Genomic DNA, 15,179 nt, shown 5'->3' with positions numbered 1-15,179 from the left:
CTGATGCAGGAACTCCAAAAGATCTAACAAGATGCGATGTACCACATAGTAGCCAACAACACCTGGTTGGCCACTACAACTCTGCCTGCCAGAGAAAGTCGTGCGGAGCTCCAATGTAACAGCTTCCTCCTGATGGACAGGAGGAGGGGAGCAATCTGCTGCTCAGGAGACAAATCCAAACCAACGTGACAGCCCAAGTATCGAACTGTAGTCCCTTGGAGAATCCATCTGAAACCCTCACTTGGCAGCCAATCAGGCGTAGGAGCACTACCAACCGAGAAAGCCATTGTCTTTCTCCGATTGATCCATGCGCCTGATGCACAACAAAAGGTCTCAAGAGCCTGCTCACACCTGTGAAGGTTGGCCTGCTGGCCCTCCGAGTACAAAGCTGAGTCGTCTGCAAACTGAGCATCCAGTAACTCGTCACCCCGAGTAGAGAGTGCTAAGCCATGTAGACCAACCTGTTGTGAAACCAAAAATCTGCTCATTGCCTCAGCATAGAACAGAAAGAGGAAGGGGGCAAGAGGGTAGCCCTGTCTGACCGAACGTGTGAGCATGAAGCGATCTCCTCTACCACCTGCCAAAAGTACCTAACTGTGTGCCCATCTGTAAAGAGCAGACACACCTCTGATCTAGGCATCTGAGAAGCCCATCCTGCGTAGAGTGCCCTACCTTAGTGTGGGCCTTTAGTGGGCCCATTTTCTCCTTTAGAGGGTCAGCAAAGGCAAGGCTGACTAGAGGACATGCATCATTGGGCGGACTAGAGAAGATGTGTGCACAAGTGCAGGTCCAGGAGCCACATACCAAGCTATGGCTTTTTGACGCTTTGGCCATATCAGCCATACTCTATAAAGTACAGATATGGGGGCCCATCTTAGATCATCACACCAGATCGGGACACACATATGAGGGGTAGAGATCGATGGGGCTCTGTTGATATCCATGATTCTAGGATGATTTAGGGCTAAGACCTCAGTCCCGCATGAGATCATCAGAGCAGAGATGGTAGCAGTGGTTGATGCCTTATTTAGATCAGTATCGTTTTCTCCACAATATATGAGTGTTGCCCCAAGATAGATATGCCCGAGTTGCTCTTGAGTCTTGTAGGCAGGTTACCATGGAGGGAGACACATCATGTTGGTATGCACGATGACATCATGGTTTGAGCTTGATGGGTTAAACATAGATAGAGTACCTCCCTTTTAGTACTCTCTGGATGTGCCCTCCCTCAGCCTGACGCATCAGGAGATTACTAGAGACAATAGACAAGACCTCATCCTGCGGGACACTAGGAGGATATGTCTAGTGCCCTCACAGATGCTAGGGATGAAGATGGATTTCTACTGGGAACATTCTCTTCATACTACAGACAATGGTTTCATGGAGAAACATCTATCACACGGCCTGAGATGTGCCATTGGCCAGATACTCACCAGCCGGAGATAGAGAGAAGCAGATACAAGAGAGTACCACCAGAAGAGATTTTTTCAGGTATGCCAGCAGGAGCCATGAGACAGGAGAGCACTACATATGTTGATGTACCGTTTATTATGAGATTAGAGGATGCTTCCGCTGCCTGTTCAGAGAGGGCTTTGGTCCATTGGCCAAGGCCATGGATTAGTGTGACAAGAGGTGTCTGGGGCTGTACCTCTTAGAGATACGCAGATTCAGAGCGACTCTCCTCAAAGGTGGACACCCCCACTGAGAGAGGTTCTACACATAGATAGATCATAGATTTCTCAGAGCCCCTGCTCAATAGCAGCACGACAGAGAGGAGAAACTACCCGCTAGACACCCCCACTGAGAGAGGTTCTACACAGAGATAGATCATAGATTTCTCAGAGCCCCTGCTCAATAGCAGCACGATAGAGAGGAGAAACTACCTGTTAGACAGGGGACATCACTTGATAGAGCTGTCCAGCTAGGACGAGTCCAGGGACGAGGATCCTCAGATCACTAGGGACGTATACGTAGGTGGATCAGGATCATCATTGATCGACATCGAGCACGACCTATTAAGTTTCGTAGCATGGACATTGACACCATGGAAGTTTCCGTACAGTGTACGAATGCCTATATCATACAGATATGCTGTACTCTACAACTGCATTTATCGCTGTATGATACAACAACTATGTGATATTAAATAGTTCTAATGTTTTTTTTAAAAAACACACCGTACTAATCTAAAGTATACGATATAAATTGTAATACACTGTATTTTCCTGTACGAAATCGTACCGTACTTTACCGTACAACTGTATGATGACAACCCTGATTTGACACCCTACGATAGAGAACAATGCTTGATCCCTTGAGATGAGCTATTGTACACCTTGAGCCTCTAACCCCTATTCCCCGACTACCGCTGTGTATTGTTGTACTGATGTATATGATAGTCTCTAGCTCTGATCTCCCCTACCATGTTCACCTTGTTTACTCTGTCACCCCTTTTAGCTACCATCGATGTATGACAGACCTAGATTTTAGATTGCTCAACCATCAATATCGCAAGGTTAACAGCAAAGGATTGTGATTGGTCGATTCTCATGATTCCATTGCACCTGACAGATATGCTTGTGTGGCTGTTCAGTGGGGCAAGACTGGGCAGTAAAGGGGAGTGGGGGTGGTGTGCAGTAGTCAAGGGGGGGGGATGGTGGTGTGGTCAGAGGAAAGGACTGCTGCTGTTGGTGCACGGACCTTCTAGGTTTTAAAATGTTAGGGCCTTTCAGATAGATTTCTGTTTGCTTGATTCTTTTGTTGCAGGGTTTTGTTTGCATCCTATTGAAAGCAAGGTGACATTGACCTTTACAATTGGTGGTTGATCATTGGAGAGTTATATATCTGAAAAATACAATCTATTTGGGAATTTACGTGAGTCTGAGCTCTTGGGTGCTGATAGTGTGAGTTAGAATGTTGTGGCTATGAAATCTATAAATAGGCTATGGATAGTCAGGTTAAAAATTGTCTCTGCACTTGCTCAAACACCGTCAACGTCCGAGCTGTTATGTTTTGACAATTTAATGTTTCTGCTCTTTGCAGCTGGAGCAGTATGAGGTGTCTATGTTGAGGAAGTCACTTGATTGTGGATTAATACCGGTACCTTTCTTTCTTTTTACCATACTGTGTTCAGCATTTCTAATGTAAAGAATTGAACAGCCTAGTATAGTACGGAAATACACAGGCTTACAGGAATTCGTTATTAACAAGAGCAATCATCTCATTCAGTCATGGCAAAGATTGTAACAGCCTAATGTACTATTGTATCTTTCAAGGCGCTCATTGTTGACCAGAGCAGTTGTCTTACTCACTTTGTCTTTCAGGTCTTGCACGGTGATGCGGTTTTTGATTCTGCACAGGTTTTTCCAATTACTTGAATTTTTCTTGTGCGTCTTTCAGTGGATCAAATTACCAAAGCAGATTTTTCTGAATTTCAGGGCTGCACCATTCTGAGCGGAGATGTGGTGTTGCGCAAACTAGCTCAAGATCTAAAACCATTGCACACTGTGTTCTTGGTAAGTCATGGCATTCAAAGGTGTGAGAATAGATTAACTTCAAGTGAAATAGAAATTTTATTTATCTAGATTGTGCCAGGTGACGTGGTTGTGCTCATATTTGATTGGTAAAAGTGAAAAGGATTGAACCAGCAAAATCAATCTGGGGCAATATAACGTTTTTGAATACGTTGCAGAAAATCCAAGAAATTAGCTGCAAGGTCCTCCTAGTCATGTGAATCTTCAACAACAAAGATCTAGCAATTCAAACTAGAACCTCTTTTGTCTAGCGCTAACCAAATAGAACCGATGATATATCAGAAGTTGACTCAAAACAATCATGCACAAAAAGAAAGTTTGATTTTTGTGAAAATTGACACCCTAATTATGACATTTGAAAAGCAAGGTCAAGGTTTTATGATGGCAGTAGAGTTTTATGAGGCTCTTAATTCATTGCAGTGCACCATAATAAAGGTTGATACTGATCATGGACCATCTTAATACTAGTATAGTTGACAAAATTCTTGAATGGGCCTGAGGGACCATTAATGGCATTGTCATTAGGTTGATCTGTTACAAAGAGGATGCAGACCATTGTAATGCATTCTCATCCTCACCAATTGTTTTTTCTTTCTTATATACATACGGGAATTTTTCTGTATCAAGGTATGGCTGCTCCAAGCTCTCGTAATGAAGCAGCGTGTTCCATAGAGAGAGCTGCCCCGGTTCCAAGCACCAAAGAACTTGTAACTATTATTTGTGAACCAAGTATACGTAGATCACCAGTATATGTTATTGGGTCATTTGACGGAGCATTTGGAATTCTTCCTTCATGAAGTCTCTTTTTAAAGCAAAAATGAGACATATAAACAAAAAGAATACATTTATGCCAACAAGCTCTAAACTACTACTGGCTCCTCTTTTAAAAATATCAATAGTACCAAGATTCCTCCACCAACCAAACTTCGTCTTCCCCCTATCCTGGATAGAGGCAGAACCTCCTCCCCACCCTCTGCGTTAGAACCACCCTTTGTCTCTTCCCTCTTCTGCACCCGCCTTCTCCATCTCCTCCCTGCTCGTCTCTTCTGCCCATACAGCCCCCAAGGGAATGGTGCAAGCATGAGCAGATGACAAGACGTGTGCAGTCTGAGCGATCGGATGAAGGGCAGCAGGAGGGCAAGGAGGTTTTGCATGTGCAGAGCTGGATGAAAAGCACGATAGCCAAAAGCAAGGTAGCAGGAAGCAGGCATGCATGTACCAAGCAAGACTCCTCCATTCTCTCCCCATGCGCTATTGCCTCATGCAGGCTGCAGTTCTGCAAACCTTCCAAATCTTCCAATTCTACCTTCTTACAACGAATTCCCTTTTAAAAATGCTTCCCTCTCGCAATGGAATTTACAAACTGGGTATCCCCTACTACTGCCAAAAAATGTATCTGCTACAAAAGTGTATCTGCTTCTCGCTCACTCTTAAAAAACTTCATTCTTACATTCCCTCCCCCTTCTCTATTGCTCGCGTATGCGCATGCTTGCGCACGAGAGTCGCTCCTTTCCCCCATAGCTCTGACTCGCAATATCTTGGTGAATTCTCTTCTCCACATCCCCTGACTCTCAATCCCCCGGCAAATCAGGCGAAGCTGAAGCTAAAGAGCTAAAGGTGAAGCAAAGAGCAGAGAATAAGTCTCCCTCTCTCTTTCTCTCTGCTGCAGCAAGTCAAGGGCAGCGTGATCCTCTCATCTAATCTGTTGTAGCATTCTGAGGAGCAGGGTAATCTTGGCTGCTGATATCTAGGCCTTAAGAATGGAGGTCTCATCAACAGCGAGCTTGAGAAACAGGAGATTAGAAAAAGAGCCTCATATCCAGCGTCTAGGTTTGTGTGAGTCGGGGGGAGAGAGAGAGAGCCTCACTGCATGCATATTTTTAGACTTCGGTTTGAAGCTTCCATCTTACTTACTTTTACCTACATTTTTAAAATGGAATCCCGCTTGATTCTCCTCTTCCTTTAAAAAAAAAAAATCGTAGCACCTACCCTACTACTGGCATACTAAAATGTTAAATCCCTAAATCACCCAGATATCTCCCTAGATTCCCTCGCCTTCCCTCCCCCCTCAACACCCGAACCCTCCCCCTATCGCCATGCACCGCCTCCGACCCCTGCTCCTACCTCCCATCCCCTCCCCTCGTGGTTGCCCCTCTCCCGCTTCCGGTTGCACGTCACACACACTTTTTTTGTAAATTTGCTTTGATTACTTTACAAGTGGGAAACCTCAAAGTGAGGAAAACCCACGAAAAGAAAGGGATACAAAGAGCGGAGCACTATGAGGCTCCGAAAGCTAGAAACAGTCAAAGTAAATCCTATAGGCATCAAGAGTGATGTCTCCAACGTCATAAAAAATGCACTGCTTGACCAAGAGATGATTTGAAATAGGGGAAGGGGTCAACATAAGTGCCTTGGAACATTAAGGAGTTCCTATGGTGCCAGATGGCCCACAGAGTCCAAAATCTGACCCAGGTGAAGAACACCGCAAACTGAGAATGCGATGATTGAAGCACCCCAAAAGCCAAAAGCGTCTGTGAAAAGAGCTGGAAGGAAAACGCAGCCGAAGAGCAGTCGACACGTGCCGAATGAAGGCTCTGGAGTGGCAACAACGCCATAGTAAGTGTTGCACGGTCTCCTCAGCTTCAAGGCATCTGGGGCAGTGAGAAGGCGCAATATGCGAGCATATAACACACTGCCAACAGGTAGAGCTCCCACCAAGAAGCACCACAAGAAAACCCGCTCCTTCAAAGGTAGATGACTCTGCCAAATACGAGACATTGTGTGTTGCCACCACAAGGATGACTCGGAGAGCAACCACAGTTGATTACCATGATGCACAATCCATATATCAGATGGCATATACACTGCCAACTGAGATGCAGTCCAATCTAGTAGTAGCCAGATTCTAATCAGAGAAGCGAGAGTCCACATCCAAAGGAGGAATGGGTGAGTGACCAGCAAGCATCCTTGAATTTCCCGCCAGAGAGAAGAATAGTGAGGACCCAACTGAAAGCGGGACACTGCATCAGAGAACGAAAGAACATAACCCGAGTCATCAAGCACCTGATGCATCTGACAGATTCCTTTTTGGGCAAGAAAGTATGCTTGGCGAGGAGACCGTTGAACCAAAGTCGATCAAGATGTATGTGCAGGTACCAAAAGGCCCCCACAAACATGGAAATAAACTCTTCTTTTGCAGAGGGGTTCGTTAAAGAGTTCAGTCTGAATGTAATTGCCAATGGATCAGCCACCATGAAGTTCAATTGGGCAAATTTTGTTGTCCAGTATTTTCAGGATCTGCAAGAGAAAGCCTATTACGATCAACATGTCCATAAGTGGAAGGTGCATAATTTAAGTGAAAAAATCAAGGAGTTTAATGGCATGAAGGAGTACAAAGCTCCCAAGGTGAATTGATACAGATCCCACCAAGGGGCAGAAAGCGTGGCATACTTTGGTAGCGCAGATTTGCAGCCCGTCAAGGTTGTGTGGGTGAACATCTTAAAAAACTATTACAGGATGCTAAAGAAAATCTGGGGAGATCAAAACTGGAGTTGAAGGTGCACGCATTCTCCATGCAGGCAACGTGAGGGTTACCCCTGTTGTGCTTGCGACAAGAGCGAAGCTTCGCGATGCTATGGAGGAGTTGGAGAGCTTGGGGCGGAGCGAAAGCCAGGATGTAAAGAGGGGAATAGAACTGAATATGAAGATAGAGACACTAAAGGAGATGCTGGATGATATAAGGTTTCCTCACCTTGAGGGGATGCATGTTGATGTCAAGCTTGACATAACTTGTCAAGGTGTAAATGTCTGTTACTTTTGTGCTTCAACTATTCGATTTGAATATGTGCACAATTAAGCTGTGTGATGGCCATGCCTTTCATTTATTTGTTTTATAGATCAATGTGGAGTTTATGGATGAGAAAGTGAGAGAGAGGGAGAATCAATTGGAGCTTATCATGCATACAAGCAAGCAGCTACATGGCGCCTTCTTCCCCACTACTTTCTGCACTTTGGCTGCGTAGACATTTACAGATCAACCTGTGTAGTGGTTGTGGTATGCCCGTGTTGATCAACCGGTGTAGTGGTTGTGGTTTGCCACTCCAGGTACACGAAATCACTTCCATGGTGAAGATGCCCTACAAGCATAGCTACCACCTTCTTTGCTTTGCTGCTATGTGCTCCTTACAGACATAATGTATAGTTTTTGGCTGCCATTAGAGGTTACCAACAGACATGTGTAACAAGCTCATGGGGCAAGGCCATCTGGCACCAATGTGAGGTAAGGTAATCAGTCACATAGTGTTATATTAGTTAGCATACATTCAACAATTTATGCTAGACAACATACATGCTATTTATGCTATGTATGCTAGTCAGCATAGTCTGTATGCTACTAAGTATAGTATGTATGCTAGTCAACATACATGGTATTTATGCTATGTATGCTAGTCAGCACAGTTTGTATGCTAGTTAGTATAGTATGTATGTTAGTCAACATACATGCTATTTGTGCTATGTATGCTAGTCAGCATAGTCTGTATGTTAGTTAGTATAGTATGTATGCTAGCTAGCATACATGCTATTTATGCTAATCTAGTTAGCATAGTGTGTATGCTAGCTAGTATAGTATGCATGCTAGTTAGCATAGTAACTAAGCTAGTCAGTATAGTCTGTAAGCTAGTTAGCATAGTAACATTATATTCAGCATAGTCTGTATGCTAGTTAGCATAGTGGGTATGTTGGCTATCAAACTGTGTATGCCCTTAGCATATCCATTTTGCTAAGTAGCATATTCAGCATAGTCTGTATGCTAGTTAGCATAATGGGTATGTTGGCTATCAAACTGCGTATGCCCTTAGCATATCCCTTATGCTAAGTAGCATGCATGCTATTGTTTGTGTTAGTCAGTAGCATATCTAAGTATGCTAAGTAAGGAAACCAGTTATGCTAGTTAGCAACCTCGTCATGGTAATTAGCATACACAGTAGGCTAACTAGCATATTTTGGTATGTGAGTTAGCATACATGATATTGGGTATGCTAGCTAGCTTATTGAGTTATGCTACTAAGCATACATGCCAATCAACATACATGCTATTCATGCTATGTATGCTTGTCAGCCTAGTATGTATGCTAGTTAGCATAGTGGGTATGTTGGCTAGAAAACTGTGTATGCCCTTAGCATACCCATAATGCTAACTAGCATACATGCTATTTTGTATGCTAGTAACTAGCATATCTAGGTATGCTAACTAGAAAATCTAGTCATGCTAGCTAGCAACCTTGTGATGGTAATTAGCATACACAGTGAGGATGAGTAGCCTAACTAGCATGTATGATATCCACCATATTGTGCATAGCATATGCAATGTATGCCAGTTAGCATACCCACTATGCTAACTAGCATACATCCTTACTCTGCTATGTATGCCAGTCAACCTAGTCTGTATGCTAGTTAGCATACATGGAAGTTATGCAGACTATGCTTTTTAGCATAGCCTGTATGCTATTTAGCATACTCTGTTTGTCAGCTAGCATAATTTGGTATGCTAACCACCACACATTCCATGCTAACACCATCTTCAATATGCTAGTTTTAGTATTAACCATTCATCTCTGCATTTCAACTAGCAGCTGGATATGATAATTAACAATTGCTTGGCATACACAGGCCTTTTTTCCGTGGGAAGGGCAGATGAGAGAGAGCCTGACAAGCAAAGGAGAAGGCCTCGGATGGTAATGCAGATGAGCTTGATACAGTGCATGGAGGGGAAAATGCGACACCGGGGGCATGCGACATCGCCCGACGGTTTAGGTGACAACAAAGAAACCAATGACGATGACGAATTTATAATGATCGCTCGTCCCAAACCCATGCCCACTGCACAGGATGAAATAAGTTCTTCGAAGGAGACGGTGAGGAGTTCGGAGAAATCAAGGCCAGTGTGCAAGGAGCCGGTGACGACAACCCTCTCTTGGGATTTGTAAACAATGTGAGGATGAAGAGGAAAGGTGGACTGGAACAGATTCCAAAAGACCCTATAAATGACAGTTCTGTTGCCCCAAAGACCACAGAGGAAGATATATCCGAGACTGCCAAAGGTGACAAGAGAGCCATTCGCTCATGCTTTTAGCGTGCAAACGACAAGGAAAACGAGTGCCTTAATAGGCCGCCAATGAGAGAATTCTTCGCACAATGCATGCTTAGGTATCAGCTTGAGCAATCCTTGTTTCCAAGAGGAGGGCAGTTCTTGTTGTTCCCAAGCTGTATTCATCATGAACAACAGAGGCAACTTCCAATAATCCCAGAAGGACAAGAAAAATTCCACAGAGAGACCATCCCAACCAGGAGCTCTCCATCGACCCAAATCAAGCAAGCTGGCATGCAATTCCGGCTCAGTGAAAACAACTTCCACGTCTTGAGCCTGCCGCATCGAAAGGATGAGAGTAACATGTGATAGAAACACGTGATGCGCTTGGCAATCTGCTCTCGTGGGAGAAGAAGGGGCCTCAAAAATCTTGCCATAATGAGAATGTAGGGCTAGTGCTAGCTCTTGTAAAGTGGAGGTCCATTCCCCTGAAGGTAATTTAACTCTCCATACAGCTTGAGACTGCCTGGAGTGATGCAAATGCTGGAAAAATTGTTTATAAGAACATCCTTTATCTGCAAAAGCTTGTTGTCGAGCTCGAGTCTGCCATTTGGCCAATTTTCTCTCATCATTGTGCCGTAACATAGCACGAGCAGAAAACAACTTAGTTGCTTGAGTGTCAGTAAGAGAAGAATGATTCGCCAAGTGCATTAGTTTGCTACAAGCATCCTTCACTTGATTAACCTGTTCTCTTAATTGTGACAAATAATCCCTGCCATAATCTTGGATAACACATTGAACACGCATCACAAAGCGGAACGAGGCTATGTCTATATCAATGTACATCTGGGAGATCAAAGGCGGGATGATAACCACAATCATAGCGCGAAAAGGCTCATGCTTAAGATAAGCATTATTGACATGCAAAAGCCTCTTCTTGGGCAGGCGATCATTGGCATCAAAAGAGCCAAAACGAAGTTTCAAGCATAGAGGAAAATGATCCGAAAGACACATAGCATAATCAATCCTCAGCTCGCATACAAAGTCATCATACTGTTGCATGTGAAAAAGATACCAACGATCTAGCCGAGTGCGATACATAGATTGAGCATTATGTTGAAAAGTGAATCCTGGATCAGTCGCATGCGATAGGGGCCACAAATCAAGCCCATTACATGTCAACATAAATTGATCCCATGATTGCCGTTCCGTATGAAGCATGTGAGAATGCCCAGTAGTATTATCCGCAAGGTTAGGTGCATTATTAGAATCCCCACAGAGAAATGCATTAGAATGCCAACAATAAGAGGAGATAGCAATCCACAACCGTGCCCTATCTGCAGAAGCTGTGTATGCATATAAGCCTCCAAATTCAAAAACTTCTCCATTAACAATACATTGGATGACCATCCATCTCCCAGCCGGGTCATTGAAAACCGAGGTCGGGAAGAGTTTGTGTCGAACAAGTATAAGCACGCCAAAATAGCCGGTTGAGCCTGCATAAGCTATCCAGTAGCCCGCAAGGTAAGAGGTCTGTCCTGCAAATGGATGTTGGTTATGCTCCTGAAGAACCACAATGTCCGCTTGACATGTATGTACATAGTGCCAGGTTAGCCACCACTTCTCGTGATTGCATAACCCACACACATTATAGGAGATGCAATTCAAAGAACTATGCATTCTGATATGGTATATACAGTGGGCGAGGAATTGGGAAAATGGGTGAAAACTCAAGTGGCAGTGCCCATTGACACATCCTTCCCGGCTGCAAGGACATGAGGAGGTGGGTCAAGACCTGGACCCGGAGGATTGAAAATAAAGGCACCTTGCGATGAGATTCTTTGCTTGTAATAACTTCCTTGTAAGAGCGGACCACCTTGTCCCAAGCTTCAGCCAAAGAAGTGTTGTCATTACAAGGGAGCTTTTTCTGAGCAACATTCTTCAAAGAGGGCACGTAATTACGAGAAGATGCCGGAATACGGGTTGTAGCAGCTTTAACGGGTTTCTTGGGCACCATCCAAGTTAGGGAGGTTGAAGCTTGTTCTTTGCCTTTGTCTTTAATATTCGGAGAGGCAGAAAGTGCAGACAATTGTAGTTGTTTCCCTTTGCCTTTATTCGCCCCTACTGTCGGAGAGGAGGTTGAAGCACCTTTGGTTTGAACCTCAGCAGAAGATTTCGGATTTGAGTGAGGTTGAGGAGTAGGAACAACTGAAGACGGTGGTTGTAGGTTTGGTTCTGGACATTCGGATTGCATATGACCGAATTTGCCACAGCGGAAGCAAGAATTTGCAAATTTGCCCCATTTAAGCTTAAATGGACGCTTGCCAACCACTACATCCCCAGAATCAATGGAAATACCTACTGGTGGGAGGATATCTGTGTCCCACAAAATACAAAAACGGTTTGTGTTTGCGTCCAGCTTAGGAGGGCAAATGACTTTGCCTAATTGAGCAGCCAGCAAAGGAAGGAAATGATGCCAAGTGCGAGGAAAATCGACCCACCTCAACCCAGACGGGACATTTGTGACGAATGAGACTCTGATAGTCCTTGGTGAGAGCCCAGGGCAGTACATGAGTCATCTGCGTATTGAAGAAAAGAGGAGACATTTCAAGCAAAGCATCGCCAGCATCCATGTCGGCCAGCAAGACTTCATAGAACCCGTGCGCGCTGAAGTAAACCCCTCGGACTGCTTGCCGTTTGAGCAGGAAATCAACCCATTGGCCTACATCCTGAGCCGTAGGCATTCTACCCGGGAAAAAAAGAATCACTGCGTTAAGCGCATATTGAGCAACAAGATCCATAAGCTCCTGCTCAGGGGCGCTTGTATATACACTGCTCAACCGAATCCATGCTAAGCTAACACACACACACACACTCTTTTTTGGGGGATTTTGATATTTGATTGCTATAAACACACTTTTTTGTAAATCTGCTCACACACAGGCTGGCTGTACAGGACCCAGCTGCTTGAAACTTTCGGCTGAGCACAAACTAAACTGAACACAGTGTAGAGAGTACCAATTGTGCTACAAACTGAATGCTGCAGGTCACTGGCCACTGAGGGTACGCAGGTCGTGCAGAATGCAGAGGCGTATAGCAGCAGCGAGAAGCTCGCAGGGTGCAGAGTCCGCAGAGCGAACCTGTCACAGGACTATAGGCTCGCGTGTAGGGACGAGGACGTGCTCAAGAGCAGCAGCGCAGAAAGGCGAACCCTAGACGCAGACCTGCACTTCCTGCTAATGCGAATATTTACATGCGCTAGGGTTTGTAGGACAGAGCGCACAGCGGCTGATCGCGCAGCAGGTTTGAACGTCTCCTCTCACACACACACTTTTTTTTTTTTGTAAATCTGCTTTGATTAATTTACAAGTGGGAAACCTCAAAACGAGGGAAACCCACGAAAAGAAAAGGATACAAAAGACGGAACACTATGAGGCTCCGAAGGCTAGAAACAGTCAAAAGTAAATCCTGTAGGCATCAAGAGTGATGTCTCTAGATTCATAGGCAAAATGCAGCGCTTGAGAGATAATTTGAAATAGGGAAAGGGGTCAACAAAAGTGCCCTGGAACATTAAGGAGTTCCTATGATGCCAGATGGCCCACATAGTCCAAAATCTGACCCAAGTGAAGAAGACCGCAAACTGAGATTGTGGTGACCGAAGCACCCCAAAAAGCCAAAATCGTCTGTGAAAAGAGCCGGAAGGAAAACGTTGTCGAAGAGCAGTCGACACTTGCCGAATGAAGGCTCTGGAGTGACGACAACACCACAACAAGTGTGGCACGGTCTCCTCAGCTTCAAGGCATCTAGGGCAGCGGGAAGGCGCAATATGCCGAGCATGCAACACACTGCCAACAGGTAGAGCTCCCACCAAGCACCGCCACAAGAAAACACGTTCCTTCAAAGGCAGATGACTCTGCCAAATGCGAGACAATGCGTGTTGCCACCACAAGGATGACTCGGAAAGCGACCACAACTGATTACCCCGATGCACAATCCATACATCAAACTGAAGAATAGCATAGACACTGGTAGCTGAGATGCAGTCCAATCTAGTAGTAGCCAGATTCCAATCTGAGAAGCGAGAGTCTTCATCCAGAGGAGGAATGGGCGAATGAACAACAAGCATGTTTTGAATCTCCCGCTAGAGAGGAGAATAGTGAAGACCCAACCGAAAGCGGGAGACGGCATCAGCAAAAGAAAGAACATAACCCGAATCATCAACCACCTGATGCACCTGACATATTCCTTTTTGGGAAAGAAAATACGCTTGGCGAGGAGACCGTTGAACCAAATTCAAAGCAAAAACCGTGCTCCAATGCAGACTCTCCAAGCGAAGAGAGTTACCCCCAGAGGATTGTCGACCATCCCAAGCCAAATGCGAAGTGACAACCTTCCAATCAACAATTAGAGAAGAAGTAAATGGACATCCAGGAATGTGTCCTTCAAGCTTCCCAAAAACAACATCCCAATAAGTCGGTTTCCAATGACCAAAAGAAGGGGTGACAATGTGCGCACACAAATGTGTGACCATGAGAGCCCAGGGTTGCTGTTGCTCCACCAAAACGGGCAACAACATAGCTTTCCAAGCCAGAAGATGACGTCTCAAGTCAAAAATATTCAACCCTCCTAGCCGCTTGGGAGAACACAGCTTGTCCATCGATAGAAGCCGAAGGCCCCTCTTGCTAGACGAGGTCCGCCAAAAATGCTCTAAAATATTGGACATGAGGGATTGCAAGCGCAACCGAGGCAAGGATAACAAAGGCAAGTAAAACTGCACATAAGCCACAAGGATGCATTGGACAATCCTGAAACGCACATGAAGTGGCCACGTGGACAATTTCCAATAATTCAACTTGGAATGTAGACGTTGGAGCACCCAATCCGTTTTCTTGATGGCCGATACATTCCAACCCAGCGGATAACCCAAATGGCGAACTAGAACATGGGAAGGAACAATCTCCCCAAGCCACAATATCTTATGCCAGTCACACTCTTTCAGAGGCAATAGCTTGGATTTGCAAAAGTTAACTTTGAGACCTGCTGCCAATCCAAACAAGTGAAGAGTATGCATAATCTGTTGCAGAGCATCATAGTTATTACAAGGCATGAACAAAGAGTCATCCGCATAAGCTTGACCAACAAACTGTCGACCAGAAGGTAAAGTAAGGCCATGTAGCCTACCAGTGGAGGTCAAGGAATCCAAATACATAAACAAGGGATGAGTAGCGATCGCATAAAGCAAAGCACTCAGAGGGCAGCCCTACCGTACCGACCGTCCCAAATGCCAGGATTCTGTGAGAGAACCATCCAGCAAGCCTGTAGAAGTACTGTTTGCATACAAGAAAAGCACGACACGGGATAGCCTAGGCCGAAAGCCCAAATGTCGCATGGCCTCTCTCTCTCTCTCTCTCACACACACACACACACACTTACTTTTTTTGTAAATCTCTAGGATTAATTTACTAGTGGGAAACCTCAAGATGAGGAAAACCCACCCAAATGAACATATACAAAAGTGTGGACACAGACGTGTTCATCTGCCAAAACAGGCTAAAAAC

The 15,179-nt window shown here is 44.9% G+C and overlaps 1 protein-coding gene across 3 annotated transcripts in view; it reads left to right on the top strand.

Moving 5' to 3' along the window:
- LOC147433713 (Amino acid kinase family protein) overlaps nucleotides 1-15,179 on the top strand; it is a 205,453-nt gene that overhangs the window by 63,225 nt on the left and 127,049 nt on the right. For all 3 annotated transcript variants that reach the window (XM_086490341.1, XM_086490342.1, XM_086490343.1), the window contains exons 6-8: nucleotides 3,043-3,099; nucleotides 3,324-3,359; nucleotides 3,438-3,515. In XM_086490341.1, coding sequence (XP_086346467.1) covers nucleotides 3,043-3,099; nucleotides 3,324-3,359; nucleotides 3,438-3,515 — 171 coding nt within the window. The remainder of the gene's footprint in view (nucleotides 1-3,042; nucleotides 3,100-3,323; nucleotides 3,360-3,437; nucleotides 3,516-15,179) is intronic.

Source organism: Adiantum capillus-veneris, chromosome 19 (assembly GCF_014529385.1).
Source record: "Adiantum capillus-veneris isolate H3 chromosome 19, ASM1452938v2, whole genome shotgun sequence".
Lineage (NCBI taxonomy): Eukaryota > Viridiplantae > Streptophyta > Polypodiopsida > Polypodiales > Pteridaceae > Adiantum > Adiantum capillus-veneris.
Note: the sequence above shows the minus strand (reverse complement) of the source record. Positions and strands in the feature narration are given on the sequence as shown.